This window comes from Lepus europaeus, chromosome 23 (assembly GCF_033115175.1).
Source record: "Lepus europaeus isolate LE1 chromosome 23, mLepTim1.pri, whole genome shotgun sequence".
NCBI classification, from domain to species: Eukaryota; Metazoa; Chordata; class Mammalia; order Lagomorpha; family Leporidae; genus Lepus; species Lepus europaeus.
In genome coordinates, this window is record NC_084849.1 from 8091345 (window position 1) to 8117133 (window position 25789).

At 61.4% G+C, this 25789-nt stretch overlaps 1 protein-coding gene across 1 annotated transcript; it reads left to right on the forward strand.

Moving 5' to 3' along the window:
* Positions 1 to 1877: 1877 nt before the first annotated feature.
* Positions 1878 to 25525, forward strand: CCDC63 (coiled-coil domain containing 63). The gene is made up of 12 exons (XM_062182839.1): positions 1878 to 1951; positions 5547 to 5736; positions 8224 to 8343; positions 12175 to 12356; positions 13038 to 13219; positions 15107 to 15327; positions 18306 to 18380; positions 20597 to 20789; positions 22101 to 22304; positions 24628 to 24769; positions 24893 to 25357; positions 25444 to 25525. Exons 1-12 carry the CDS (start codon positions 1893 to 1895, stop codon positions 25523 to 25525), a joined length of 2115 nt encoding a protein of 704 aa, XP_062038823.1. The 5' UTR covers positions 1878 to 1892.
* Positions 25526 to 25789: the final 264 nt, after the last annotated feature.

Consider the following 25789-nt stretch of genomic DNA (forward strand, 5'->3'; position numbering starts at 1 on the left):
GCTCAGTGCTCTGCGGTGCTTAGCACGCAGTTGGGGTCCATTCGTGTGCTGCGTAGATTTGAGTCCTGTGGGCGTGAGAACTCGTTCGGTTGCCAGGGGCAGGAGCCTCTGCCTAGGCTGCTTTGTTGGGTTATATCGGGTCACCAGGGTGCCTTATGATTTGGCCAGATCCAGTGGCTTGGATCGCATTCCCTGCCTTCAGTTCTCTTGGTTTTGTTTGCTCTTCTCTATGTTAGCTTTCTTCTCGGGGCTTCTGCAGAGGCAAAGTGGCCGTCTGTCCCCTGAAGTTCAAGTGCGGGCCAAGTCTCTCTCCTGAGGATTCCAGCTTCAGTGCCACTGTTCCCGCTGCTTGCACCTGCTAGGGTCATGGGCCCAGCCCTGAACTAACCGCAGCCCGGGGGTTCAGCCAGGGAGCTGACACTCTGGTCGGTCCGCCCAGCAGCATGTGCTCCAGTCCTGAAGCTGCTGGGATAAGGCAAGCCCCAGGCTTCCCAGGGGGCATTCGGGCCAGGAGCCGAGGAAGGGCAGCCCCTCCAGCTCTCAGTGAACACTCCCCGCCCACAGCCTTCGTCAGTACACCATGCTGCACCTGCCACTGCTGACCGAGTGCAGCATCAGGAGCCCACCTTTCTCCCCCTTTTCCAGACTGGGAAACTGAGGCTCAGAGGATGGAAGGGACTTGTCCAAGGGTAATGAGCCGCTGGGGGCTGGGGATTTGCCCTGAGATCTGGTGGTTGACAGACTGACACGATTAGTGCTGTCAGCCGCCACAGGTGGCAAAGCCAGGGTTTCTACTTTGGGAACTTGGACCGGGGACGTCGGGGGAGGTGGGAGTGCCGTGCGTCTGTCAGCCCTGGCGGGCTCATCGAGTTCACATGGTCCCCTCTGTACACGGTGAGTCAGCTGAGGCGCCAGTTCCGCCGTGATCCGAGTGCCGGGCTCCACCCCCACCCCCACAGCTGCAGCTGGTGATGCATTGTGCCGTGCACGCCCCTCCCCCATGCCATTTGCCCCTTGTTCTTTGGGGGTGCAGGGAGCGGAAGGGTAACTGACACCAGACCATCTGCCCGGCTCCTAATAATAAATGGCGAGAAACAGTCTCCAGGCAAACATGGTGGGGGGTTTACTCTGCTCACACCCGGGCAGCCATCTGCTGTGCTGTCCTCTAGTGCCAAGCTGTGGGTGGAGGAAGGGGCCGGGGGGAGGGGTGGCACTCTATCCTGCGCCTACTGCAGCATGGGTCACCCATCCTCTTCCTTTTGCTAAGGACGTAGCGGAGAGAGAGAGAGGTGCAGTCGCTGGCTTTGTCCCCCGGTGTCCGAGTAGAGGGAACTCAGCCCCTGCGAGATGCCTGTGGTAGGTCCCAGGGGCTCCCCGGGACAGGGCCCTCTCCACAGGCAGGCGCTGGATGTCCACGTCACACCTCAGCCCCTCTAACCCTCACAACACATCCACGCACGCCCATTTTATAGGTGGGAGGCCTGAGGCTCAGAGATGTCGACAGACTCACCCAAGGTCACACAAAGTGGCAGAGGGGGGACTTGAACCCAGGACTCCAGACAGCACCCTGTGCCCGCACAGCCAGGCGCTTCTTCTGCATGCAACAATGAGGCAGCCGTGCCTGCACCCTGGCAACCCAGGGCAGGTGTTCCATGTAACAGAGAGGCAGCTGACACCAGCCTGGGGTGGTGGGCCTGCCCGATCCCTGCCCCAGGGAGCCCCGAGCTGCGCCGGTCCTGCCCGCGTCCCCGCGGCACTGCTCACAGCCCCGTCCCGCGCAGGTGAAGAAGCACTGGAGGAAGGGCTTGGGGACTCCTCAGGACGCCTCGGAGAAGGCCAGGGAGCAGCTGGCCGAGGCCGAGCTCCGCAAGCTGAGGCAGCAGTTCAGGAAGATGGTGGAAAGCCGCAAGTCCTCCAACTTCCGCAACCAGAAGATGATCGCCGGGCAGGTGTGAGTGCGCCTCTCTCCTGGGGGCCCCGGGGCGTCTCCCTAGGGAGGGGAGCACCAGGATCCAGAGTGTCTCAGGGACCAATGAGGGAGCAGAGGCAGGTGTTTGGCCCGGGGGTTAAGCTGCCCTCTGGGACACCCACATCCTGTATCTGAGTGCCTGGTTCGAGTCCCGGCTCTGCTTCCAATCCAGCTTCCTGCTAACGTGCGCCCTGGAGACAGCCGGCGATGGGCCCCTGCCACGCACGTGGAGACTCAGGTGGAATTCCTGGCTCCTGGCTTCAGTGTGGTCCAGCCCTGGCTGTGCTGGACATTTAGGGGAGTGGACCATCGGATGAGCGCTCACTCTGTGTCTCGATTTTTTTTAAAAAGGCACCATTTCTGCTTCCCGTTTCTCACCACAGCGTGAGTTTTGTTCTTTCTCTGTGTTTCAGCCCTGGCTGGAGGGGAATAGCAGCCCCTTACTCTGGGATCTGCCCAGGGACCACACACAGGTCTTGAGTGACTCCTCCTCCCAAATGCCCAGCAGAGGAAGAATCTGATTGGCTCAGTGTGAGTCAGGTGTCTACTCCTGGTCCAATGAGCTGGGCTTGGGCCTGGGCAGGGCCATAGGACACAAGGTGGGCGTGGCTAGTTCCCAGAGAAGGCCGGAGTCCCAGGGCTGCAGTTAAGCCTATCTGTGTGTCCTAATGGGACCTATGAGATAGCGAGATATTGAGATTGCAGTCGGGCTGCCCCAGAAATGCTGGGGGGGTGGGGGCATCATTTCTGTGGGCAACAGAAAGGTGTTCCCTAGGACTGAGTGAACAAACGCTAAGCAGCTCTGCTTGGATTCCCACTAAGGGGATGGAGTTCTAGCCCTGACTGTTGGATGATGCCTGGAGTCTGGAGTTCTGGGGTAAAGGTTTTCCGACTGCGCGGGATCTCCAGTCCCTCTGGGGCCTCCGTGTGACCTTTGAAAGCAGTCCTTTGCTGCCATCTGTTGGAAAGTGTGCCATTCTGCAGGGATTTAGTTAGAACAGGAAAAGGCACACCCAGAGAAAAGTGTAATAAAGCAACCACTGGACGCTGCTTAGAGGGCGTCGCAGCCTGGTTCAGCGTCCTCCTGGATGGCAATGCTGTAGAGCACGGGCCACATCTGGTTGTGTTTGTAAATCAAATTTTATTGCCACGGCCATACTGGTTTCATGTTGCAACTGCAGGATCGAGTCATTGCAAACGCCTGCATGGCCGGGAAAGCCTAAAACCTTTGCTTTTCGGCTTTTTGTCAGGATGGATTCGTGCATGTGGGGCGCCCACAGATTCCGAAGTCGCGGGCCCCAGGTCAGGGTCTGAGACTCCGCGCTTCTCCAGGCTTCGGGAGGACATGGAGGCCGCTGGGTTTTGGGCACCCGGACGGTGCGGAAACTGGACTTGTGTGCTGCTGCTTCCTGTTGTCCAGTGGCGGTGCGATTTTCCAAGTATCCTTTTTTTTTTTTAAAGATTTATTTATTTATTTGAAAGTTAGAGTTACACAGAGAGAGAAGGAGAGGCAGAGAGAGACAGAGAGGTCTTCCTCCGCTGGTTCACTCCCCAATTGGCCGCAATGGCCGGAGCTGTGCTGATCTGAAGCCAGGAGCCAGGAGCTTCTTCCTGGTCTCCCTCATGGGTGCAGGGGCCCAAACACTTGGGCCATCCTCTACTGCTTTTCCCAGGCCTTAGCAGAGAGCTGGATCAGAAGTGGAGCAGCTGGGACTCGAACTGGTGTCCCTATGGGATGCTGGCACTGCACGCAGCGGCCTTACCTGCTACGCCGCAGCGCCGGCCCCCCAAGTGTCCTTTCCTAAGATTTTCCAGACCTGCCTGCTCTTCCACACCCGGCGCCTGTCCCTTCTCCAGAGGAGACAGAGGAAGGAGAGGACGAGGCTCCCGCCCTCCAGTCTCTCAAACCTCTGCACCACGGCGAGAGGCCGGTGTGGCGGGAGGTCCTGCGCGTCTCCTGTCTGATGGGTTTGCCCCTCGTTCCCCGAGGTAATGGGCTGTGAAGGTGGACTGTAGCCAGCAGGTGCTGGGAGCCACAGGGGAGAGGCCTGGGTGATGGGGTCGGACAGGCACTGCTGCAGGTTGCTCCCAGGGGAAAAACACCCCTTTGAGAAGGCAGAGCAGCAGCGATGGCTGTGACCTGGGTCCCAGAGGCCTTGGGCTCAGGGCAGGAAGTCCCTCTGCCGGGCTCCTCTCAGGGTGCGTTTGCGTGTGTGTGTATGTGTGTTGGAATGTGTATGTGTGTGAATGTATATGTGTATGTGTGTGAATGTATATGTGTGTATGTATGTATGCACGTTAATGTATATGTATGTGTGTATGTGTGTATGTGTGTATGTATGTATATGTGTGTATGTATATGTATGTATATGTATGTATGTATGTGTGTATGTATGTGTGTGCGTGTGTGAATGTATATGTGTGTATGTATGTATGCACGTTAATGTATATGTATGTATGTATGTGTATGTGTGTATGTATGTGTGTGTATGTGTGTGAATGTATATGTGTGTGTGTGTATGTGTGTATGAATGTATATGTGTGTATGTGTATGTGTGTATGTATGTATGCACGTTAATGTATATGTATGTATGTATGTGTATGTGTGTATGTGTGTGAATGTATATGTATGTGTGTATGTGTGTATGAATGTATATGTGTGTATGTGTGAATGTATATGTGTGTGTGTATGTGAATGTATATGTGTGTATGTATGTATGCACATTAATGTATATGTATGTATGTATGTGTATGTGTATGTATGTATGTGTGTATGTGTGTGAATGTATATGTATGTGTGTATGAATGTATGTATGCATGTATGTATGAATGTATATGTGTGTATGTGTATGTATGCATGTATGTGAATGTATATGTATGTATGTGTGTATGTATGTGTGTGTATGAATGTATATGTATGTATGTATGTGTGAATGCATATATGTGTGTGTGTATGTGAATGTATATGTGTGTATGCATGTATAAGTATATATGTGTGAATGTATAGGTATGTATGTGTGTATGTATGTATGTGTGTATGAATGTATGTGTGAATATATATGTGTGTATGTGTGTGTATGTGTGTATGTATGTGTGTGTATGTGTATGAATGTATATGTATGTATATGTGTGAATGTATGTGTGTATGTATGTGTGTGCATGTGTGTATGTGTGCGAATGTATATGTATGTATGTGTGAATGTATATATGTGTATGTATGTGTGTATATGTGTGTGAATGTATACGTGTGTATGTATATGTGTGTGTATGTATGTATGTGTGTGAATGTATATGTGTGTATGTGTGTGAATGTATATGTGTGTATGGGTGTATGTATGTGTGTGAATGTATACGTGTGTATGTATGTATGTGTGTGAATGTATATGTATGTATGTGTGTATATGTGTGTGAATGTATATGTATGTATGTATGAATGTATGTGTGTGTGTGCATGTGTATGTATGTATGTGTGTGAATGTATACGTGTGTATGTATGTGTGTGTGTGTGCGTGTGTGCTGCATTCGGCCAAGGTGTGGATTAAGGTCCAGGGTCAAGCGCGGGCCGCTCTCCCTGCAGCAAGGAAATCCAGGCCCTGAAGGCCGAGCAGGATGAGATCACGCTGCTCCTGAGTCTCCTGAAGTCCTCCAAGAACTTGCAAATGAACGAGAAAAACTACCTGGAGCTGCGGTTCCTGCTGCAAACCAAGGAGGACTACGAGGCTTTGATCAAGTCCATGAGAGCCCTCTTGGCCGAGCTGGATGAGAAGGTGCGGTCCCTCCTTAGGCGTTAGCCAGGCAGGGGCTGTGAGGACCTGACGCCGCAGGCTGGCGCTGCACCCCAGCACCCCCAGGGCTCCCCTGGGGGCCCTCGGGGCACTCCTGTGGTTTCTGTCTCCCTCACTCCCCCCACCTCGGGAGCGGCCCCACATCCTACGCGTTGGTTGGGACAGGAGGCGCAGCCTCGTTCCTGGGGCAAAGCTCTCCTGGTGGTGGGGTGGGGGGACCCTAGAGCTTCTCGTGCCGAGTAGTAGGGAGAGAGAGAGGCGCCCAGCCTGGAAATGACCCGCGTCACTGCTGCTCACGGCGCCTGGGCTCCAAGCAGTCATGTGACCCTGCCTATCCACAGTGGCATCCAGAAAACCCGGTGCTCCCGTGAGCCTGGAAGGCAAAGAGCCAGAGACATTTGCTGCACGGCCTAGTGACCCCATCCCTGGCGGCCACTCGAGGGCTCTGTGTGGTGCAGCCCCTGCCTCCCGCTCTGGCTCACCCCAGCGCCTTTGCACGGGCTCCTCCACCACCATCCCTGTCCTGTCCTGCGGGACCCAGCGGGTCACAGGTCCCTGGCCAGGAGCGAGGAGCCTGCCCTGTAGGTTACCTTGGAAGGACGTTGTGAAGGAGCGAGTTCGAGTGGGGTAGCCGCAGTGGGTGTGGGGCTGCCGTGTGGAAGTTGGGGAGCAGGCAGCACCCACCCCAGCTCCTATCTCTCCTAACCCCTGATCCCAGTGCAGGGGCCTCCTGGGGCAGCGAGCAGGGTGGGGCCTGGATCCCAGGGTAGCCCCTTATCCTTTCTCAGCACTTCCTGCACGGCTCTCCTTCCAGCCGTAATGTGGCCTCGATACAGGGTCATTTAACGCCTCCATCCACGAGGGCAGGGCCCGTGCTGCAGCCTCCTGCGTGTCCCAGTGCCCGGCACACAGTAGGTCTGCCATGAATCTTTACTGAGGGAACCTGAAGTCTCTTCCCATCTTTCCTGTTGTTCTTTCAGTAAAAGCCCAACGTCTGGCGGGCTCCCTGGCCCTGTTCCAGTGCCCCCTCCTGGCTCTCCCCACTTCTCTCCACCCCGCTTTCCCTGTGTTCCACCCACACTGGCCTCCTGTGTGTCCTGGACGCTGTCCCTCATGTCCCAGCCTTTGCACATGCTGTTCCCTTGCCTGGGGTGCTGTGCCCTTCCCACCGGCTCGGCTCAGAGGTGGCCATGCCCATCATCTTCCCCGGCTGGCTGCCCCTCCTGGGCTGGCCCCACTACCCCTGCATCTCCCCTGAGGCTCACCCTCTTCCCGTCCTGACACGTGAACTGCCCATGGCCGGGACTGCCGTGTGCTGATTCCCGCACGGCCCCCATTGTCCAGCACAGAGCAGGTGTTTGATCAGCAGGGACGGGAGGAGGCAATGAATTGGAGCCGAAGCCGAGGACGTGGCTTCTCAGAGCATTGGGAAAAGGCAGCCCCACGTGGGATCCTCGCAAGGCTTGGACACGCACTGCCCAGTGCAACTCCTCTGTCCAGTTTCACCCCAGGGCGGGTAGATCTCGAAATCCTTCTGCCCCCTGCCCCCTATGAGCATAGCCCCCGCCCTTGTAGGGGGCTGCTGGAGGCGGGGCCTCACAGTGAGCAGGTGGGTTGGCAGACACGTTGCCCAGGTGCCCACAGCCATGGTTAATGCGTTCCGTGGGGCACGGGCCTAAACGCTCCAAGCAAAAGCAGTGTCTGGTAGGAAGGTGCCACCGGGAACGGGCTCTGGATGCCATCAGGAGAGGAAAGGCTGGTGCTGGGGCTGCCCACGGGGGTGAGCTCCTGCGGGGGGCCCTCTCCTCCAGAGCAGGTGATGGCGCAGGCTGGAGGTGCTTCCCCCGCCCCCGTTAACACAAGTTGTTTGATTTCATGAGTCGGTGAGGGTTTGCTCCGAGGATGCTGCCTGTGTGAATCGGAAGAGTCCTCTCTAGAGGTCCGTGGTGACGGCGCTCCCGGCTGGGTCAGCGTCTCGGGAGCCGAGGGCAAAGTACTGTGTTTACACTGAAGAGGGGGTTCGGTCAGGGGCAGAGAGTGTGAGTGCAGAGGACACTGGGAAGTCGCAAGGGATGGAAGTCACAGGGGGACCGGTCTCGGGCATCTGGTGCTGTCTCGCACATGACAGTGGCTGTGGCAGCTTGCGACCGGCCCAGTCAGTGCCATGAGTCCAGGAGCTACTTCCATGGAGCACAGATGACCCCCCAGGGGACAAGGTCATTGCTTCCGGAAACAATGGCTTTAGGGGTGGGGGAAGTGACGTCCACGGGGGAATGACCGTGAAACGCACAGGTGGGAACAGCAACTCTAAATGGCCTCACGACGCAGGTGTGGGGAGCAGAGGTCTGCGAGATAGCGAGCCTGCCCCTGACAGGGAGGACGAAGCTCGAAGCTTGTGCTCCGGCGCACGTGGGTCCCTGAGCCACAGAGAGACGGCGACACAGCTGGGCTGCCTCTCTCTTTCCTCAGATTGTGCAGATGGAAAAAAAGATCATCAGCCAGAAACAGGTCTTCGTGAAGATGCAGGAGGTCCACAACCCCCGGAAGCTGCAGAAGCAGATCCAGATCCTGGAGACCCGTCTGAACCTCGTGCGTACGGCGTCCTCCCCGGCCCCGCGCGCGGCTCGGCCCCGCTGCTCGGCTCTGCTGAGCCGTTCGCAGTGCGCGCCCAATGCACGGGCTGACTCGGGGCAGGTGAAGCAGTGGGGGACGCTCAGGCCGGGCAGCCTCGGAGAAGCTCCCGTCTGTCCTGCTCTAGCCCCTCCGTGCCATCCACCTTAGTCCTGCCCCTGTCACCTCCCACCCTCTGCCCCCAACCCCTGCCCCACCCGGGGTGCCAACTCTTGTAGTTCCTGGCCTCGAGATCTGCTCGCTAGCGTGCACATTCCCTGCACCAGGCAGACGTGGGTGCACCTTCCTCTGCGTGGCGATGCCTGTAGCATGCCCGTGCCGCCGCCTTGTCGTCCACGTGGTCCAGAAGAATGGGCGTGGACAGGCGTAACTTGACCGTGCCTCCTGACCACCGGCAGGTGACACTGACTTTGGTGTTAAGCAGGATATGCTGTTGATTACAAGCTGAGTTAAGCGACACAAGGGGATAGATTGATCGTGGAACTGTGAAAGTTCAGAGGTGGCAGTGGGCCCTCAGGCACAGCTGGACCTAGGTGCTCCAAGCACGTCATGAGGCCTCATTCTCCCGGCACCTCTCCTCTGGGTGGGCTTCATTCGTGCCAGCGGAAACTGGAACACGTGTCCCAGGGGAGGTTAACTGGTCAGCGTGGGTCTGGCGCCTTCCCAGAGCCGATCACTGTGCTCAGAAGGATGGAGTCTCGTGGCCATCCTTGAGCCACCATCCCCTCCCCGGGCCGAGGAGGGCAGCCTTGTCCCAAACGAGTGGCCTGAGAGCTGGGGAGAGGTGGCTCCCTGAAGAAGGGAGAGGCATGCTAGGCAGGGACCACACACTTCCTGCTCCCAGCGTGAGCCCGCGCTGGGGGAAAGGAGGTGGGCGTGGAGAGGCGCACCGGCTGGCCACACAGAGCCTGCAGCTCCCCTGGCTCTGACCAGGCACAGCCGGGCTGAGTGTGTGTGATCTCTGCCTGCAGCCCTGGGGCAAGGCTGTGGCCTTTGATCTCCACACCTGTGACTTGCAGCAGGGCCTCAGGATGCCCGGTCTCCTCCCAAATTGCCGAGTCAGGGGCTCAGGCCCAGGTGTGGGCACAGTGAGCATGAAGGTCCCTTTGGTTAAGAATCAGAGCATCGATGCTTGGCGTGGCGTGAGGCGCAGGAGGTGCTTAGCAAACCTCTGCTCATGGAACGAATGGACTGACAAAGGCATGCTTGGTGCAAAAACTTAATGTATTTGAGACACAGATGCAAAGAGACTGAGAGAGGATTCCCATCTGCTGGTTCACTCCCCAGAGGCTCACAACAGCTGGGGCTGGGCCCGGCGGAAGACAGAGGACAGGAACTCAACAAGGGTTTCCCATGTGGGCGACCCCGGCCCTTGAGCCATCCCCTGCTACCTCCTAGGCTGTGCCTTAACAGGAAGCTGGGGTCGGAAGCTGAGCCGGGGCGAGAACCCAGGTACTGATGTGCAGTGCAGGCATCTTAACCACCGTGCCAAACGGCTGCCTTAGGATCTCCTCCCTTTTTTTAAAAAAATTTTTAAAATGTATTAATTGTAAGGCACAGTTAAGAGAGAGAGAGCGAGAGAGAGCGAGCGAGAGAGCTTCAGTCCGCTGGTTCATTCCCCAAATGGCTGCAATGGCCAGGGCTGGCCAAACTAACGTCAGGAGCCAGGAGCTCCTTCCAGGTCTCCCACATGGGTGCAGGGACCCAAGCATTTGGGCCATCTTCCGCTGCTTTCCCAGGCCCATTAGCAGGGAGCTGGATTGGAAGTGGAGCAGCCGGGATTTGATCCGTGCTCATATGGGATGATGGTGCTGCAGGCTGCAGCTTAACCCACTGTTTCCTAGGCTCCCCTTGTTAAAGGCTGAATAATATGTGTGTGCATGCGTGTGTATGTGTGTGTGTGTGTGTGAGAAAGAGAGAGAGAGAGAGAGAGAGAGAGAGAGAGAGTGTGTCCTTACCCAGCCCCCTGTGAGGACACTAGCTCATTCCCACACCTTGGCTGTTGGGAGCTGGGTGGCAGTGAGGTGCCCGCCATGGGGCACAGGTGCACTGATGAGGTGGGGACTTCACTTCCTCTGGGAATGTGCCCTGAAGAGGGGGTCCTGGGTCGGAGGGTGATACTAGTTTAATTTATTTTGAAACCTCCACTCGGTTTTCCACAATGGCTGCCTCAATCTACCAATCTACATTTCTACCAACGTCACCTTAAAAAAAGAAAAAAATGGGCCCAGGCTTATGAAGGGCATACAGAAAAGCAGGGGGAAGAGCGCAGTGAACACCATGCACTGCTCACTTGGACTTGATCACTGTCCACGTCGTGTGTTGTTTGCCTCACGCCTGTCTCCCCTGAGGTATTGGGAGATGATAACAGGTGATGACATTCCACCCCTGTAGCTTGCAGTTTGCAGCTCTTACAACTGAGCATTGTCTTCCAAAATCACAAGATTAGAGCCACATTAGAGCCACGAAATTAGTGTTTCATTAATGATACCCAGTACCTGGTCCACATTGAAGTTTCTACAGTTGGCCAGCGCCGCAGCTCACTTGGCTAATCCTCCACCTGCGACGCTAGCACCCCGGGTTCTAGTCCTGGTTGGGGCGCCGGATCCTGTCCCGGTTGCCCCTCCTCCAGGCCAGCTCTCTGCTGTGGCCTGGGAAGGCAATGGAGGATGGCCCAAGTGCTTGGGCCCTGCACCCCATGGGAGACCAGGAGGAAGCACCTGGCTCCTGGCTTCGGATGGGTGCAGTGCGCCGGCCGTAGCAGCCATTTGGGGGCGAACCAACAGAAGGAAGACCTTTCTCTCTGTCTCTCTCTCACTAACTCTGTCTGTCAAAAAAAAAAAAAAAAAAAAGTGGATCCAATCAGAGTTCATGTGATGTTAGGGCTCTTGAATTTCTGTGACCTAGAGGAGTGGGTTTTATTATTATTATTTTTTGACAGGCAGAGTGGACAGTGAGAGAGACAGAGAGAGAGAAAGGTCTTCCTTTTTGCCGTTGGTTCACCCTCCAGTGGCCACTGTGGCCGGCGCATCTCGCTGATCCGAAGCGATCCCATGCGGGTGCAGGGCCCAAGGACCTGGGCCATCCTCCACTGCCTTCCCAGGCCACAGCAGAGAGCTGGACTGGAAGAGGGGCAACCGGGATAGAATCCGGCACCCCAACCGGGACTAGAACCCCGTGTGCCGGTGCCGCAAGGCGGAGGATTAGCCTGTTAAGCCACAGCGCCGGCTGGTTTTTTTATTATTAAAAAAAGGTGATTTGCTTGAAAGGCTGAGTTACAGAGAGAGATCTTCCATTGCATGGGATGCTGGCACTGCAGATGGCGGCCCAACAGCTACGCCACCACCCCGGCCCTGAGGAGTGGCTCTTGGTCAGGGCAATTTCCTCCCCAAAGAAGACAATCTCTGTGTCTCAGCTGGCTTGGGGCCACTTTGCTGCAGGTGGCCAGTGGGCAGTGGTGGGGACGGCACATTCTAGAAAACCCAGGCCGGCTGGCCCCCGGAGCACAAGTCAGTTGTCCTGGGAAAGTTCTCCCTTCTTGGCCTGGCTGATTGTGGTTTCTCCTGGTGTCGTCCGGCTTGTTCCTCGCTCCCCTGCCAGTGCTTAAACCCAGAAGTTAGGTCGAAAGTAGAAGTTGAATTCCAGGAGCAAGGATCCACCAAGGGCCACTGCTGCTCCGTGCCCTGGGGTGGGAGACGAGGGGAAGCGCTTCCAGTCCTCCAGCTGCCTTCTGGAGTCGTCCTTTGGCCCAGGAGCAGGCCCGGTCTGAAAGCTCAGCCCTTCAAACAGGTCACCGTTCACTTCGACAAGATGCTGACCAGCAACGCCGAGCTCCGGAAGGAGATCGAGGCCCTGCGGTTCGAGAAGGCCGCCTACGACAACGCCTACCAGCAGCTGCACCGGCGCCTGCTGATGCAGAAGAAGACGATGAACCTGGCCATCGAGCAGTCGGCGCAGGCCTACGAGCAGAGGTGGGCGGGCGCCCAGTGCTTGTGTGTCCGGAGCCTTCATCTGCATAGTAGCAAACCTGAGCACCCAGCCTGACGCGGGCCAAGCCTGACGCCGGCTGCTCTGGGCATTATTTTAGCCCCACAGCTGCCCCCGGGGGTGTGAGCCCCATTTCACACACCAGAACACGGGAGGTGTCTGAGGTCTGGGGGAGTGGTGGGCGTGGCGGCCCCCGAGGTCGAGGCCCCTGTGCTGCCCGCCTCCTTTGGGCACCTCTGCCACTGGTGTCAGGGCCCTTCCTCAGCTGGGGGTGGGGCTGGCTCACACTTCCGGTGGCGAAGGCTTGCAGTTGGCCTGTGTAGATCACGGGTGTCAGGATCAGGCAGGTGGGAGTGTGAACCCTGGCTCCATCGTTACTACACAGGCGTAGGTAACGCGTGCCAGCACAGAGTAATGGCTACGTAGTGGTGATGGTGGTGCTGACGGCGATGGCAGAGAACTCTTCCTGGGCTGGTTCCGAGCCTGCCGCTCCTGTTGTTCGGGGCAGAGGGATTGATCCTCCGCTCCCAGAGACTCTCAGATGAGCAGAGTCGAGGTCACTGGCCAGGCAGGAAGTCCCTCAGAACTTGCGGGGGGGGGGGGGGGGGAGGGGAGGAGCAGAGGAGCCTCCGGAGGTTCAGGCTCCGCCCCCCACCCTGGCCCAGGTTGGAAGCCATGGCTCGGATGGCTGTCATGAAGGACCGGCAGCAGAAGGACATCTCTCAGTACAACCTGGAGATCCGGGAGCTCGAGCGGCTCTACGCCCATGAGACCCAGCTCAAGTCCTTCCTACTCATCAAGCTGAACGACCGCGTTGACTTTGAAGAGCAGGCCAGGAAGGAAGAAGGTACCCCGCCCGCGCCCGCCCCCCCCCCCCCCCCGCCCCGTCCTTCCTCCCCTTGTGCCACCCCGCAGGACCGCCACGTCACAGGCTCCACGCGTGCCTAGGAAGTCGTCATGAGGTATCACACCTGTACTGCACAGGCGCGGGATTTCTTGCGCGTGCACGCCCAGCTGCAGGGCACGGTGCCTGTACACACAGTGTGAACATCGCGACAGGGGCTCGAGCATTCGGGGAGACCCGCGCCCCGCGGGTGCTGAGGGGTGACTGAGATGGCCTTGGGGGACCCAGGGGGCCTGTCCCTGTGGAGTTGACCTCTCAGGGCGAGGACAGAGAAGCCAAGGCAGAAGTCGGTCCTGAGCCAAGACAACAGGGAACTGGTAGGAGTGGGCCTGTCGGAGGAGGCTGTGACGTTTGGGAGGGGACTTGAAGGACGTGAGGGAGCTGACCATGTGGAGCTGGGAGAAGGGCAACCCGGGCAGTTGGGGCAGCAAGTGCAGAGGTCCTGGGGTCTGCCCGAGGGAGGCGAGTCTGGGAGTCTGTGCTGGCGGGGGTGGGGTGGGTAGGGGAGGGGCAGATCAGGCCCCACAGCTCTGCTGCTCCGTGGGGGATGGGGGGGGGAGGGGGCCAGATCAGGTGGAGGGGGGCCCTATGGCATCTGGCAACATCGTGGCAGAGTCTGGTAGTGATGAGGGGTTGAGGAGTAGAAGGTTCTAGATCTGGAGGCTCAGGACGGGGCTCACGGGCCAGCTGTCCCTGGAAAGATCTAGAGAGCTTGTTCTGGTGGCTGCCTAGAGGCCAAATCAGAGCGGAGAGACCGGGGCCCAGGAGGGTCAGGGGGCTGGTGCAGGTCTCCCGGCTACAATGGGGGCTCAGGAGTCAGGGGGCTGGTGCAGGTCCCCCGGCTACAATGGGAGCTTAGGAGTCAGGGGGCTGGTGCAGGTCCCCCGGCTGCAGTGGGGGCCCAGGAGTCAGGGGGCTGGTGCAGGTCCCCCGGCTACAATGGGAGCTTAGGAGTCAGGGGGCTGGTGCAGGTCCCCCGGCTGCAGTGGGGGCCCAGGAGTCAGGGGGCTGGTGCAGGTCCCCGGCTGTAGTGGGGGCCCAGGAGTCAGGGGCTGGTGCAGGTCCCCGGCTGTAGTGGGGGCCCAGGAGTCAGCGGCTGGTGCAGGTCCCCGGCTGCAGTGGGGATCCAGGAGTCAGGGGCAGGTGCAGGTCCCTGGGATTCAGTGGGGGCCCAGGAGTCAGGGGCTGGTGCAGGTCCCTTGGCTGTGGGGGCCCAGGAGTCAGGGGGCTGGTGCAGGTCCCCTGGCTACAATGGGGGCTCAGGAGTCAGCGGCTGGTGCAGGTCCCTTGGCTGTGGGGGCCCAGGAGTCAGGGGCTGGTGCAGGTCCCCCGGCTGCAGTGGGAGGATTTTCTTGGTTCTTGTTCCTCAGATTTGCTCTGAGGCTTCCGAAGACTCTGTCCCACATCTGCCTTGGCACTTGCTTGACCTTCATCCTGCTCCAAGGTCACTGCTAGGGAGAGGCCTTCCCTAGCCACTTCTAAAGCACAAAGGCCATCTCAGCACCTGAACTCTGACCCTGGCCAGAGGGCACACTCCGTGGACTTCTTCTTCTGTTTACTGGGATATCTTTTCCCCACCCTGGTGCTGACTCCTCCACTGCACACTCCATGGGGTGGGGGTTCGTGGGAGCAGAGCGAGCTCCCAGTGTGGCACAAGGTAGGTGCGTCACCTGGTGCGCGTAGGGTGAGTGGTGAGAGAAGTTCCTGCTTCATCTGGAGAGATCTAGACCTCTCTCCGACAATCACAGCACTGAGCATGGACCGCCTGCCTGGCACGGCCCGCGGCGGCTTCCTCTTTGCACTCACCGTCGCTAGCTGTTCCTCTTCCAGCTCTCAAGGCAAAGAAGCACGTGAAGAAGAAGAAGGGTGAGAGCTTCGAGAGCTACGAAGTGGCCTACCTCCGCCTGCTGAAGCTGGCCGAGCGCGGGACCATGAACCAGCTCATCGAGGAGTTCCTGGCCAAGGAGGAGAAGAACTTTGCTCGGTTCACGTACGTCACGGAGCTCAACAACGACATGGAGATGATGCACAAGAAGACGCAGAGGATCCAGGTGGGCCCGGGTGCACCTGTTCCCACAGCAGCCTTCCCCCAAGCAGGCTCCTTGGGGTGTGCTGTGAGATGCAGCGCGTCTGGCAAACACGGCCGCCTTCCCTCTCCTCGGATCAGCGTGCGTCTGCCGCGGGCTACGGCCCACCCCCCACCCCCAGTGGTGCCATTGCCACTCCGCGGCGCGTTCTGTGACCCACGGTCCACTGAGCTGCAGCTCATGGTCGTTTCTGTGAGGCCCATGAGCTGCGAATGGCTTCTACGTTTTTAGAGGATTTAAGAGTGAGTGAGCGAGATAAGCACGCGAGCGAGGGCTGCCCGGCCTGCAGTAGTTACCGCCTGGCCCTCTGCCTTGAGTGTGCTGAGCCCCGTGACCACAGAGCTGAGGGGAGACCACGCGTGCACTAGCGATGAAGGCTCTGACACGCCCTGCAGGGCCTGTTTCCCTTCGTGGAGCTCCCGATTCCCCAGCCTCAAGGGGCTCCCTGGGCTCCCGAGTCCTCAGAGCATAAACACAGTCTGGAGCCGTCAGACCCTCAGTGGGGCTCTCCAGCCGCCCCAGAATCTGCTTTGGGCCTGTTTCTGCGGCCTCTGGCCCCGACGACCCCCGAGGCCCCCTCTGCAGCCTCCAGTCCCAGCCGCCCCTTGCGATTCCGCCTCTGTGCCGTTTCGTGTCTCTTCCTTCTCTGATGAAATCCTGCTCATGTCGCCCTCCCTGGGAACTCAGAACTCCTCCCTGTGCTCTGTTCCTGTCACGAGGAGTAGCCCTCCTGTGGGCCACAGTCACTACAGCCTGCCCACGGCCACGTGCAAAGAGATGGCAGCTAGAACAAGCAGACATTTTAATTCAGGAGCCATGGAGTGATTTTAACGCAGGTTAGGAACAGCAAGCTCAGCAAATTTGTGATTTCACGGACGGACGATATTACCTAGGGTGAGATGGAATAATAGCAGACAGGTAGCAGACAGTGAGAAGCCCACACTGGTCAGTTGGAGGAAAACGATTCATTGCGGATACTAGGAGATACCGAGAGCTGGGGTTGAACGCGGAGACGTGGAGGTGGTCCCGCCAGTGAGGGCTGAGCGAACAAACGGGCGGCACCAAGGGGTCGCGTGGCGTTTTAACGAGGGACTATTTACTACGGGGGTCTAAGTTAATGAAGAAGGGAGGAGGAGAGGCAGCCAGGCGGGCTCCAGGCTGGGGCACAGGGCGAGAGGCTGCTGAGGCGGCTGCGGGTGGCCGCTGTCACCCAGCCCTGCAGCCCAGGCAAGAGCAGGCACCCAAGCCCCATTCTTAGCCACTCCAGCGGCTGCCTTCCATTGGCTGAGCCCCGGCCAGAAGCTGGAGCTAAGGGGCTTCCCACTGGCTGGAACTAAGCACTTGTAGGAGCAGGCGCGGGGACCGCGGGCAGCCCCGGCCGGCCCTGGGCAGAGGAGCGGGAGGGGAGGGGTGATGGCTGGGTCTCCTGCTAACGGGAGAGGCCCTGTTCTGGGTGTGTGGGGGGGCGAGAGTCGGGGAGACCACTTCAGGGACCCTCACGCTGCTCTGTGTCCCTTCTGGAGCCAGAACTCAGGCTCGCGCCAATGTGTTCTATGCATCCCAGGGCCCAGGGGACGCCAGGAATTGGGTCCTTCACAGAAAAGACCTGATCTTCCTGTTCACCTCGGGCCTGTGCTCTAGGCCTGCAGTGCCTCTCCGCCATTGCCCATCTGTAGAGATGCCCTGGGAGGGAGCAGGGCCTGGCTGGCAGGGCGGGCGCGTGAAGCCCGTGGGGCTGGACGTAAGGGTAGTGCCCAGGACCTGATCTCCCTCCCGGCCTTCAGGTGCGCCTCTCCCGGGTTAACGCTCTGGCCCAACAGGTGCAACCTCTCCCTGGGTTAGCAGTCGGCCCAGCAGGTGCAACCTCTCTCCGGGTTAGCTCGGTCCAGGCAGGTACAACCTCTCCCCAGGTTAGCACTTGGCCCAGCAGGTGCACCCACCTCGTTTTCCACTAAGAGCGACTGGGATTCCAACACCTGACCTTGGCTGCACCTGGAGGATCACAGGCTGCAGGCCGACCTTCCTCCTCCTCTTGCCTGGCTCCTTCCACCTTCCGGTTTGTTGATTGCTAACATTCAGCCATCAGGCAGGTGTGCGCGAGGCTCTGCATCTCTGGATTGTCTTGGAGTGCAGCGGACAGTGCCTGCCCCCAGCCCCGCGGGAAATGGAGTCCTCCTTCCCCTCCCCTCTTCCTCCCTCTCCTCTCTTCCTCCCCCCCCCCCCCCGTTCCCTCCTTCTTCTCCTTCCCACCCCCTCCTAGAGCACAGGCCCGAGGTGAACGGGAAGCCCAGGTCTTTTCTGTGGAGGATCCAATTCCTGGCGTCCCCTGTGCCCTGGGATGTGTGGAACACACTGGCGCGAGCTTGTGTTCTGGAAAATTCCTTTCCAGAAGGGACACAGAGCAGCATGAGGGTCCCTGAAGCGGTCTCTCCGATTCTTGCCCCCCCCATCCTTTGTGCGCTCATCCAGCAGGCACTTATTAAATACCTACTGTGTGCCGGCCCCACTGACACTGGTGGTGTGGCAGGAACAAGGTGGCACAAGGCTCCGCCCACAAGTCTCAAGCTTTGTAATGGGCGAGGCGGGAGCGGGTGGGAAGGGCAGCAGCGCGAGGCCGGGGGCACTGGGCCCGTCGAGGGCACTGCGGGGAGAGGCGGAGGCCTGGGTGCAGGGACACCGGAGTCACGTGACGGCGCCGCTGACCGCTCGGCCTGGTCCCTAGGAGGAGGCGGGCCCTGAGCTGCCACGCCCCCAGAAAGGGCGGGCCCCGAGCTGCCCCGCCCCTCGGAGGGGCTGGCCCTGGTCTGCCACGCCCCCAGAGTGGGCGGGCCGCGGTCTGCCACGCCCCTTGGGGGGCGGGCCCGCGCTGGCGCTGAGGGTCCTGCCGCTCTCCCCCCGGGCCCCTCTCTGCCCCGGTTCCTCACGGCCGCGCCTCCCCGCAGGACGACATCATCTCCTTGCGCTCGCAGCAGAAGTCTTCCCACGAGGACAGCAGGTCCGTGCTGAGGGAGCTCGAGGTGAGCCGTCTGTCCCGCCATGGGGGCCCTGCGCCTCCGGGGGCTCCACCCACAGGGATCTGCCTCGCCCTCTCCGTCCTGTTCAGCGTCAGAGCCCTAGCCCCCCACAGGGCGCTGGGTGAGTGCTGGGCTTGGGTCTCCCTGATCTGTGTTCACACTCGTGACACGGACCCCGGACACAGCGGCTGCGGTAGGATGCGGGCTCATCCGCTCTGCGGGCAGACAAGCCTGCCAACGGGCGCGGTTGCACCCTGGCTGCAGCGGGTCCCGCCATCACATGGACATCCCAGGCGGGAAGAAGGTGGGAGAGGCAGAATAGGCTTTGCAGGTCGGTCACCCAGCCTCTTGCCCAGGGGTCTCAGCCCACGACCCCTGTGTGCGTGGCACCGCCAGCCCTCTTGCAGGAGAGGCTTGGACATGGAACTCGGAGCCAGTCCCAGTGCCACCTCGGGCCCAGGGTTCTCTAGCGCGGTGTGGGGCGCGGGAGTGGACAGAAGTGTCCGACAAGGACAGGGCCTCCCGCCCTAATCAGGCACCCTGAGGTCGGGCTGGCAGTGCCATTCTCCAGCTGGCCACTGGGGGGCAGCAGAGCCCACGCTTGCCGCCGAGACGTGTGCACGGGGTCCGGCCCTGGCACGCAGGCTGAGCCAGGGGTTCAGGTCCCAGGCCTTGGGCACCTGCCTGGGGCTCCGCAGCCTCGCAGGGGCCTCCAGAGACCAGACTTCCTGGGGTTGTGGCCGGCGCTGCCTCGGGTCTCGGGGCACCCCAGGCGTCTGTCCCCACGGCCGCGGCTGCTTCCCTAGGCCGGAGCTGGTCTTCAGGGGCCTTTTCCAATGCACACACACGAGTTTGTGTAACAGCCAAGGGGCAGAGACGTTTCCCACGGACACCCTGCTGCCTCCATGCCCCCTGCCCCTCTGTGCCCCCCAGTGGCAGAGTGGGCACAGGAGTTAGGGGTAGGGCATCCACGGAGTCGCTTCCTGCTGTGTGACTTTGAGATCATGGCTCAACCTCTCTGAGCCTCACACCACCCCCCACCCCACCCCCCCCTCGCAGCATGGGGGTCCTGATTGTGCAGAGAGCTGTGAGCTGTGGCTGACCATGCTGGCCAGCATGTGAGGACAGGCCCGGGGCCCACCGCAGTGTCGCTCCAGTGCTGGGGGCGGGGGAAGCCAGGAGGAAACTCAACGCCAGGTCCCCTGTCTGCCCTCGGGACTCCTCGAGGAAGCCCAGCCCCGCGGGTCAGGCCGGCCCCTGACCACATCTGTCTGTCACATGGTCTTTCGGATGAACCACGTGCACCAAGGGCCGCTCCAGCCAACCTGCTAGAAGCCCGAGGCCCAGGGCAGGGTGGCTGCCCCCTGTGTGTCCCCGCTCCTGCCTCTGGGAGCCCCGTGGGCCTCTGCAGGCCGAGCATTGAGGGCGAGGCAGGGACTGGCCGAGGAGTGCACCCTGGAGCAGCGATGCTGCGGCCGGGGTCAGGCTGCGAAGCCCCCGAGGCCCAGGCTCCGAGCTTGCAGCCTGGCTGCAGATAGCTAAGAGCACCAGGGGACGCCGGCTCCTTCTTCCCTGTCCCTGTGTCCCACCGGCCAGGGGTGGGGGGGTGTGGGGCTCATGAGTAAACACTAGAGCACTTAAAAGTCTTTTCATTTATATGAAAGGCAGTGACATAGAGGGAGAGACCATCCGCTGGTTCACTCCCCAAGTGGCCGCCGGGGCCAGGGCTGGACCAGGAGCCTCTTCCAGGTCTTCCACACAGGTGCAGGGGCCCAAGGACCTGGGTCATCTTCTGCTGCTTTCCCGGGCCATAGCAGAGAGCTGGATCAGAAGTGGAGCAGCCGGATCTCGAACTGGTGCCCATATGGGATGCCGGCACTGCAGGCAGCGGCTTTACGGGCTACACCACAGCACCGGCCCTTCCATTTTCCACAGCCCTTTGGAGCCACCCTGTATATGTGAGCGGAACAAACTTCCGCACGCCGCAGTTACCGTGTGGTCCTCAATGCGCACTGATTTCTCCTCTTCTTTTCCTGTTTGATTTCATTTTCTAAAGATGCTGATGGGAGCCCACTGAACTGACCCCACACCCCGTGGGGGTGGGATTTGCAAACCTGCAGTCTGGAGACCCTGGCCGCAGGGGGCCCCGAGTCCCCTCCCCAGGGCCCCCCGGGCGCGAGCTGAGCGGCCCACCAGGGCGGGCCTTGGCTCTGTCGCAGGGGAAGCTGACCAAGACCACGGAGGAGGCGGACCTGTGCGAGGGCAAGCACCGGGAGATCAGCAAGATCCTGGACTTCCTCAAGGGCTCGGTGGAGAAGCTGTTCAAGAAGATCCACTGCGATGCCTCCAAGATCCTGGTGCAGCTGGGCGAGACGGGCAAGGTCACCGACGGCAACCTGCAGCAGTACTTAGGTGAGTGGCAGGCGCTCCGAGCCGCTCCCGGGCTGCCTGTGTCCTGGCCGAGGCGGCCACTCGGGGGCGCTCCAAGCCGCTTCCGGGCTGCCTGTGTCCTGGCCGAGGCGGCCACTCGGGGGCGCTAGGGAGCCGCTCCCCGGCTGCCTGCGCCCTGGCCGTCACTCAGGCTGGTCCTGGAAGCCTCGTCCCACGCCCAGATGCTGCTGCCCCAGAGATCTCGATTTCGAGGTCCCTCCCCCCACTCAGCCCCTCCCGCGCAGGGTCCCTGAACTTGGCTTTGACCCCAGTCGCCCCGACAGCCGGGCGCCATCCTGTGTGCACCTGCAGGGCTCGAGCCCGCCGGCAGGTTTCCCATGCAGGGGCTGTGGCTCCTGGTTTTCAGGTGGAATAGGAGCTGACCCGAGTTCAGTGCGGGCTGAGTTCAGCCCCTGAGCGTCCGGGCAGCCCAGGGGCAGCGGCCTCCACCTGTGCACCCGCCCCGCCCGCGGCGGCCTCAGGGCCTCGTTGCTTTTCCTCCTTTTGCGGAATGAATGAATGAATGAATGAATGAACGAGCGACTGTGAAGCCCCAGGAGCAGGGCCTACAGCTCAGCGGGCGGGGGCTGCAATCCCGAGGGGCTTCTTCAGGGAGGCGCCTGGCATTCCAGGCGGAGGGAGGCCGGGAGCCCCGAACCTACGCTGGTCCAGGCTGGTCCAGGCCTGCCACCTGCTCCCGTGGTCCTGCGACCCCACACCGACCTTTCCATCCTCACTCCCCACCCCCACCCCCACCCCAGCAGCCCTCCAGGATGCTCCTTCCCCAACTTCTGTGAGCAGATGGCTGTGTGACCCGGCCAGTGCTGTACTGTTTGGTTGAGAGCGAGCGAGAGGTCTCTCATCTGCTGGCTCACTCCCCAAATGCCCGCACAGCCAGGGTGGGCCAGGCCGCAGCCAGCAGCCAGGAGCTCCGTGTGGTCTCCCGCGGGGGTGCAGGGGCCAGAGCACTGGAGCCCGCCGAGCAGGGAGCTGGGCTTGGGCGTGGAGCCGGGGTTCTGACCCGGGCCTGCGAGCTGGTGACCTAACCGGCGTCGGACCGCCCAGTGCCTGCCCCTCGCCGGGCTGTGAGGCCGGAGGAGCCGCGTGTCTGGGTGTCGCGCCTATGAGGGTGCTTTGAGGAGGTGGTGGGAGCCCAGCGTTTGTGTTGGCGCAACAGGTGCGTGCTTGGCCTCTCCCACGGGCGGGGATTTCAGAAGAGCCTTGCACCCGGGAAACTTCCCGTCCGCGCCGGCAGGGGGCGCCAGCTGGGGCCCGCTTCCTCCTGTTTCTCAGCCATCATCGAAAAGAAGACCAACGACCTGCTGCTGCTCGAGTCCTACCTGCGCATCCAGGAGGCGGAGGGCGCCGAGAGCGAGGCCCCCACGCCCTTCGTCAACCCCTTCTGGGGCGGCTCCTCCTTGCTCCGGATGCCGGAGCCCGCCAAGGTCGTCCCGCCCGTGTTCGGGGCCGAGCCGCTCAGTGACAAGCTGGACGACGGTGAGCCCCGGCCCGGCCCCGGCCCCGGGCCTCCTGGTTCCCCCTACGCCTTTAAAATTCACGGCCGCCTCGGGATGCTGGACAGTAGCCACGCTGTGCATCCCCGGCTGCCTCTCCCCCGTCCTCGCTCTCTCTCTCTCTCCTTCTTAACAAAGCTGTGTGCAGTCAGAGAGAGAGAGCGAGAGAGCGAGAGAGTGCTTCCATCTGATGGTTCACTCCCCCACAGAGCCCCAGAGGCCAGGGCCGGGCCAGGGGACTCCATGTGGGGGTCCGAGCCCTTGGCTGTCCTCCGCTGCCCCCCCAGGCCCATCAGCAGTGGCTCGTGCAGAGTGCCTGGGACCCCGCTAGCGCTCCGGTGTGCATGCTGCCCCCACCCCCGTCTCTGAAGCTGAGGGGTGGCCCAGGCACCCATGACCCTCTTCCTGCACCTGCGGGGGGGGGGGAGGGGGGTGGGCCCTGCTGGCTCTGCCCCCCCCCCCCCCCCCGCAGGGAGAGCAGCTGGCTGGCAGCCCGGGAAGTGAGGAATGGGCTCCACCAGGAAGGGTGGCTCAGGGTGGGGACTCGGAGGGTGGGGTGGGCACAGCGGCTGAAAGGAGCACCCCGGTGGGCGAGCAGCGCCAGCAAGCCCCTGACCCCAAGGTGAAGCGGGCAGGGGCAGGCGGAGCAACAGCCGCAGCACCTGGGCTGCAAAGAGAAGTTCATTTTGGCACAAAAAACCCACTGAGACCCATGCCTGGCTCTCACAGCACGCGTTTCAGTGAACTAGTGCGGATTTCACAGATTTGTTGCACCAAAATAATATTTTGAAGATTTAGTTATGTATTTGAAAGGCAGTGTTACAGGGAGAGAGAGAGGGAGAGGCAGAGAGAGAGAGAGAGAGAGAGAGAGAGAGAGAGAGAGGTCTTCCATCCTCTGGTTCACTCCCCAGTTGGCTGCAATGGCCAGAGCTGGGCTGATCTGAAGCCAGGATCCAGGAGCTTCCTCCGGGTCTCCCACATGGGTGCAGGGGCCCAAGGACTTGGGCCATCTCCTACTGCTTTCCCAGGCCATAGCAGAGAGCTGGATTGGAAGTGGAGCAGCCTGGTCTTGAACCGGCGCCCACATGGGATGCCGGCGCTGCAGGCAGCGGCTTTACCCACTACACCACAGCGCCAGCCCCAGTAGCTTTATTTTCTAGTTCCATCCTCCACGAGCTGTTTGAGTCCGTTGTAGTGGACAGTCCCGTCCTCCTAAGAAACGCGCTGTGTGTCCCTGCCGGGCCCTTGGGTGGCCTCTGTGTTTCAGTGGGGGCGGCAGAGAGACAGCCAGCCAGGAGAGCGCGCCCACGTGTTGGCTCACAACCCAAAGGCCCACAGCAGCCAGCAACGGGCAGCAGCCAAAGCCAGGGGCCTTGAACTCCAGCCGGGCGTCCCACATGGGCAGCAGGGCCTGAGCCGTCCCCAGGCTGCACATTAGCTGGGGCGGGGGTGGGGGGAGGCAGCACTGGGATGTGAGAAGCGGGAAGCTGCAGGCCTGCGGGCAGCGTGGCCATCAGAGCCGGGGGCCTGGTGCCGGCGGTGCTGCCAGGACACCCCCCCACACACACACACACAGGGCAGCCGCTCTGGGCCTGGGGCGGCCGGGAGAGCGGAGGTGCGTGTGTGTGTGTGTGTGTGTGCGCGCGTGCGCGCGGCCACGCCGTGGAGTGGCTGTTGGTGCTGGCTGGGGAGGACTTGGCGCTCCTAGGTGGAGCAGCTGGGCATTGTTTAAAATGTTCTTTTACCGTGGCCTCGCGTGACCTCACGAGAGAGAAAATACCAGTTCTCCAAAGCTGCTTCTGCTGTGTGAGCAGCGCTGGAGGGGGCCTGGCACACACACACGTGTGCACACGCAGGGGTGAAGCCCTTGGTTTCCAGAGCCCTGGGAGGCAGAGCTGCGGGCAGCCCGGGCAGCCCCACCCTGGCTTCTCCCAGCCCACAAGCCCCTGCCGCCTACACAAGTAGCCCCAGCAGGCAATTATTTCTCCCCGGCGATCAAGTGGGGGCTAGCTTGCTGCCCATCTTCTCCAGGGGTCTTGTGCAGTGCCCAGCCTGGACAACAGCACACGGTGACCCTGTTTCCTTGATAACTACGCCAGACATCTTTCACGTCCTTGGCTGGGCATCCCTGGAAGCCCATTTCTGCCCGCCCTCCTGTCCCTGAACCCCGAGAAGCTTCTCGGTCCGCTGCCCAGCGCTGCACAGGGACCCCCACAAGCAGGCTCGGGCAGCCGAGGGTGGGCAGGGCAGCGAGGCTCTGCGGCTGGGTGCGCCCACGGCTCACACAAGCCTCGTGTTCCGTGCAGTGGATCAGCCGCTGGACCACGGCAGCCTGCGGCAGCTGGTGCTGGACACCTACACGCTGAGGGAGGCGCGCAGCAAAGACGGACGCGGGGACAGCCTGCCCGAGAAGGCGGACGAGCCGCGGGCGCGGAAGAAGGCGGCGGCGTGAGGCGGGGCCGCACACAATACACGCAGTCCCCGCACACAATACACGCAGTCCCCGCACACAATACACACAGTCCCCACCCTCCCCGGCGCCTCGCTCAGTCCCCGCGCCCCCAACCCCAGGGCGCCCTGGCCCGAGCACCCCCGGGAGGTGCGGGGCCGACATGTCCGCCTCGAGACCCGGGACCCCACGGCCACGGTGGCTCCCGCCTCCTGTCTCTGGCTCCCCGTGCGTGACTTGTGCGGTGCTCGCGGCGCGGCCCAGCGGCGGGCACGTCTGGTCCCGGCCGCGCGACGGCGGCTCTGCGGAAGCCGGGTCCCTCGCCTGGGCCGCGTGGGCGGGAACGGGGTCCGGAGGGGCGCGGGTCCCTGCGGGTCGTCCCCCGGGGCGGAGGTGCGGGTCCGGCCGCTGTGGCTGGGGGAGCTGAGGGCGGCCGGGCAGGCGGCTCCCGAGCCGCGAGGGCCCCTCCTGGGCTCCCCCCTGCGCCGCCCGGTCCCGGGGTCAGCTGTGCGGGGCTCGCGGGGGTCCCTGGGACCCTCCCCCACTTCTCAGGTTGCCTCCAGGAGTCTGGGCCGCAACGCCCCGAGGTTGGCTCAGGTGCTCCGGAGATCGGCCTGGTGGTGCTGGGTGGGGCCTGGGGGACACGCGTGCCCCCTCCCCACCGGGATTGCAGGGCGAGGGGCGCGAAGCAGCGAAGGCTCCCGGGAGCAGCCGTGCCCGAAGACCCCCCGAGCCCGCCGCCACAGCACAGCTGAGGGCTCCAGGGGGCGTCCCTGCCCACCCCCGCCTGGGCCTGGGCCTGGGCCCGGGGGCACGCTCAGCCTCCTCTTCACTGCGGGCCCGGGGCTCCCACGGGGGGAGACGGGGGGAGCCTGGCTCCCGCCAGGGCTGGAGCTGCCTCCAGGAAGCCCTGCGCACGTCCCGGCTGCACTCCCGCCACGCGGGGCCGCACAGGTCTGCCCTAAATAAAGAGTCCTTGAGAGTCACTAACAGCGGCCACCGAGCGCACTCGGCCCCGC